This window comes from Mus pahari, chromosome 14 (genome assembly GCF_900095145.1).
Source record: "Mus pahari chromosome 14, PAHARI_EIJ_v1.1, whole genome shotgun sequence".
In the NCBI taxonomy this organism is placed as follows: Eukaryota; Metazoa; Chordata; class Mammalia; order Rodentia; family Muridae; genus Mus; species Mus pahari.
The window spans coordinates 23,465,411-23,470,230 of NC_034603.1; the positions used below are offsets into that span (position 1 = coordinate 23,465,411).

Consider the following 4,820-nt stretch of genomic DNA (forward strand, 5'->3'; position numbering starts at 1 on the left):
GCCTTAAACACTGAGAGGTTAAGTAAACCAGCTGGGAGTTGCTGAAACCCAAACCTTACTGGAGTAGCCTGTCTTCACGGTGGCTTCTTATTTTTCTAACTACCTCAAAGTCTCAACTCTTACATTAAACTCGCTTTTCAAAGACAGAGTCGACATAGTGAGAAGAGAGAAAATCACTGATCTGGCCCAATGATTCCCATTACAGAGAGGCCCAGAGAGGGCAGTGGGCTGCTCAAGATCACACAGCAGAGAAGTGGTGTGTGACCTTGAGTAGGAGGCTCCAGCAGCATAGGCAAGCACAGCAGCCGCTTGAGGATGGGCAAGCAGTACCGAGAACACACACCAGACACTTCATCAACAAATGCAGCTTGATTTTATTGAATGGAAGCTTGCAGGGAGCCAGCAGGGAAGGCCTGTCTGGGCAGGACCACCATGGCTGGGCTGGACTGAGCAGTAGGTGTTCCAGATCTGCGGGGGAGACCAGATCAACAGCCTAGGAGAAAGGGAACATAAGACAGGTCAATGGCGCCACCTACTGTGAATGGGAAACATTGCATGTCAGTCTGTTACACAGTCTCTCTGTAACTGCCCATGGTAACTGCTATTTGCACAGATGAAACTTTGTATGGTTAGAATCTGTTACAAAGTAACCAGACGTGGAACTTTGGGTCTGGGTGAAGGACAGGAACTGACTCTTTCCACACAGAGCTTATACATGTTTGACACCTCCCAGACTAAAAAGTCTGAAAACTGGGCTTGGCCAACTTCTGTAACACCAACACTGGAGTTAGAAGCAGGAGGGTCAGGAGTTCAAGGCCAGTTTGAGCTACATGAAATCGTTAATAATATTTTTTTTTAAAAAGCCAGAGGGTGGTGGCCACTCCTTTAATCCCAGCACTCTGGAGGCAGAGGGGGGTGGGGGTGGGGAATCTCTGAGAGTTTCAGGTCTATACACAGAGTGAGCTCTAGGACTAGCACACTGGCATTATCAGGGGAAGCAGTGGGTGTGACTGGGGAACCACTGCTGACGGACATGAGGTTTTTTTCTCAGATAATGAAAATGTTCTGAAGTAGGTACCGGTGTGGTTGTGTTCCACCATGAACACATACAGTGCTTATGGCGCCCATGAACACAGCAAACTCCATCATGTCAACTACATTTTCACCTTGATAATGAAAGCCACAAGGGCCGGGCATGGTGGAGCACGCCTTTAATCCCAGCACTCGGGAGGCAGAGGCAGGTGGATTTCTGAGTTCGAGGCCAGCCTGGTCTACAAAGTGAGATCCAGGACAGCCTGGGCTATACAGAGAAACCCTGTCTTGAAAAACCAAAAAAAAAAAAAAAAAAAAAAAAAGAAAGAAAGAAAAAAGAAAGCCACAAGGAACAAGCTGGAAGGGTAGCGCTTCGCCAGAAGCAGGCGCTACTTTAGTTACAGGGGCTGTTCATCCTTCCTCCAGTCCTTCTCCAGAGACCATGCTTATCAAACACAACCCTTTTCTCAAAGTTAAACAAACCTTTTTGTTTTCTTTTTCTTTCTTTTTGGTTTGTTTGTTTGTTTGTTTGTTTGAGACAGGGTTTCTCTGTGTAGCCCTGGCTGTCCTGGGACTAACAATGTAGATCAGGCTGGCCTTGAACTCAGAGATCCACCTGCCTCTCGGCTGAGATTCAAGATGTGTGCCACCACCACCCAGCTAAATAAAAATTTTTTGGGCGCTAGCAAGATGGCTCAGCGGGTAAGAGCACTGAGTGCTCTTCCAAAGGTTCTGAGTTCAAATCCCAGCAACCACATGGTAATGATCTCACCCATAATGAGATCTGACACCCTCTTCTGGTGCGTTTGAAGACAGCTACAGCGTACTTATGTATAATAATAAATAAATCTAAAAAATTTTTTTTTCATTAGAATGGTGTTGGTATGTGCATCATCGTATGTGTGTGAAGGTCAGAGGTCAGGTTTAATCTCTCCTTCCAGCTTTAGGTGGGTTCTGGAGATCAAACGCAGGCCGCCAGGCTCGCACCCAAGGTGCCTTTACCCAGAGCCATCCTCCTGCACCTCATATACAACCTTATCTGGACGATTACCTGGGGGCTCACAGCTGTGATGACAGCATTTGAGGGTTAGGGCCGAATAGGGCCGAAGGGTTAGAAGGATTGTTGCCACTTCCAGACTGTGGCCTGGGTTACACAGGGAGGCTCTACTTCAAAATGATTTTTTAAAAATAAAGAAAACCTTTACAAGGAGGTCCAAAACACAATACGATTATTTGGAAGAGATGGAGGCCAGGGCCCCACCCACAAACCCCAGGGATTCTGGACCATGCTGGATGCTCCGGTTCAAAGCACAGCAAAAGCTGCTGGTGTTGTCATCCTGTAGAGGACAAACCTTAAGGAGGCTGCACAGGGACCAGGAAAGGCAGCGGGGCAGAATGGAGGGTTTGTCTCCTCTGTAGGTTAAATCTCATAAAACACGTCCAGGTCAGTGTGAACTACAGTGGAGTTGCACCCCGGACTCCATTCTGGCTCATTCCCGGACATGGACCAAATCCAGGACCAGGAAAGGCAGGGGAGCACTGACTTCTTCTATTTACTTACTTATTTAAATTCAGTGTGTGTGTGTGTGTGTGTGTGTGTGTGTGTGTGTGTGTAGATGTGCATGTGTTGCATGTGCATGTGTGGAGGGCAAAAGACAATTTGAGGGACTCAGTTCTCTCCTTCCATCACACGGGTCCTGGAGATTGAACTCAGGTTGTCAGTCTCGGCAGCAGGCACCCTCATCTGCTGAACTATCTTTTTGTCTTTGTCATTACTAAATTTATTTTTTGAGTCAGGGTCTCTCTATCTAACCCGGGTTAGCCTTGACTTCCTGGTTCTCCTCTCCTGCCTTAGCCTCCTGTGACCCGGATCATCTTCACTTTTTAATTTTCTGGAATGTACCACAGACACAGAACACACGGCTGAGGTTCCAAATGCTCACATTAAGGAGGATGCTCTACTCAACGTGGAACCTCCCTCCCTCAGTTGTCTATGGTCGGCCTCTGCCAGGGGCCATCATGGGTCACTGATAGAGTCGGCACTATCCTAACTATCATTTGCACGTTCGCACAGACGGCCTGGCTCCTTCCCTCCTCTGCCATCCGCCTTACTGGGGTTCTGGTCAGATCACTTGCATTCACCAGGCCTCGTGTTTCTCAGTTCCAAACAGAGCACAAACCACCAATGTGACCATGCGTCAGACACACTGCAGAGGAGGCGAGGGGGCTGGACACAAGGAGGACTGCTGGGTGGGCTGCGACTGTCCTGCTTCCTGACAGAAGGGCACTGGCACTGGTCCACTTCCTGCCTCCCCGGGACCGGTAACGCGGAAGGAAGACAGCTTAGCTGGGTCACTGACTCTGCACCAGGCTGGGCTGGCGCCACATCCGGCTCCAAGTGGAAGGAAAGGCAGGGCAAGCATGAACTCATGCAGAGGAGTGACAGAGGCTTGGGACACAGTATGGGACACTACTGTGAAGGGACAGCCACTTCACCAAAGTAAGAGGCTCACCATTTCAGAAGGGTCACATACTCTAAACTTAAACCACGCTGACCAAGCAAGGTGCCCCTCAAATCCCACGGGACTCTGGGAACGTAACACAGCACTCTGTCTGCTCACAGAAGGCCTTTGAGACCCCCAAACTTCTCACTCGTACTGGACAATGATGACGTGCTTGTAACCTTTCCAGAGAGGGGCAGTGGGCTGAACACATCAGGGAACCCCCCCACCCCCCTCAAGAAGCCCAGGTTCAGTCTGAGCACCTTAAATCCAGGAACCCCAGTTGCAGTGTGCTCCAAAACTAGACAGTGCCAGCTGGATGGTGAGGAGGTTAGGGGTTTTTCTATTACGGATGCCCTCTGGGTGAATTTAGGCAAAGATTCCAAACCCCAAAGAAATTGCAGTCTGAACTGCTTCTGGGCTCAAGCCTTTTAGATGAGGGACCCCAGGAGAAGCAACAGGATTGTGCAACAAAGGCTGGGACGTCACCCACCTGCCTCTTCAGTTTATATATCCGGAAGGACTCGCCCAGGTCCTGGCTACTTGGGGCCAAGGTAGGAAACAGCCTTTCCTGTTTTGTTGAGGGTTGCCAGGAGGGTGTCTGAGCTGTGCTCAGAGTCGATGCAGACCTTCTTGTTGGGCAAGTCAATGTTGAACTCCACTCCTGCGGGGAAGAAGCAAACTGGGATGTAGGAGGGGGAAGCAGGACCCTTCCACTCACTGGAACAAAGAGGTCGGCCTCCTTAATATTCCTGTAACACTGGCTTCTCTCCTGGAGTCAGGGACCAGAAAGCTCTTTCTGTTTTAGGTACTGTGAGTGTGGGCTCTTCTCTGTGTGTAAGGAGTTTAGGGGATGGGGCTTGAATCCAAGGCCTCAAGTACCAGGCAAACACTCCACTCTAAACCCTTTCCTCAGCCCCGAGAGTGAGTCTCTTCTCTCCTTCTTCTCTTTCCCGCTCCCCCCCCCCACATCCTACCATCACTACTACCTCACTTTCCCACACCCACACTAACCTCCCAATTTAGCAACACAGGGCCCTCCTTCCTTCCCTTTCTTTATAATCATATTTAAAAGATTTTTAAAATTATGTTCATGTTTGGGCCTGTGTGGGGTATGTTCACATGAGTAGAGGTGCCCGCAGGCCAGAGGTGTAGGGTCTGGAGCTGTAAGCGGTTGTGAGCAGACAGATGTGGGGCTAGGTCCTCACCAAGAGAGGCACATACTCTTAGCCATTAAGGTGTCTTCTCAGCCCGGAATTTACTTTTCTTTTTTTTTTTTTTTTTTTG

The 4,820-nt window shown here is 49.3% G+C and overlaps 1 protein-coding gene across 1 annotated transcript in view; it reads right to left on the minus strand.

The window, feature by feature from the left end:
* Window positions 1-350: 350 nt before the first annotated feature.
* Atox1 (antioxidant 1 copper chaperone) overlaps window positions 351-4,820 on the minus strand; it is a 15,515-nt gene continuing 11,045 nt past the window's right edge. The window contains exons 3-4 of the mRNA XM_021213699.2: window positions 4,027-4,197; window positions 351-493 (exon numbers count right to left, since the gene is read on the minus strand). Of these exons, the coding sequence (XP_021069358.1) occupies window positions 4,073-4,197 (125 nt within the window). The 3' untranslated portion in view covers window positions 351-493; window positions 4,027-4,072. The remainder of the gene's footprint in view (window positions 494-4,026; window positions 4,198-4,820) is intronic.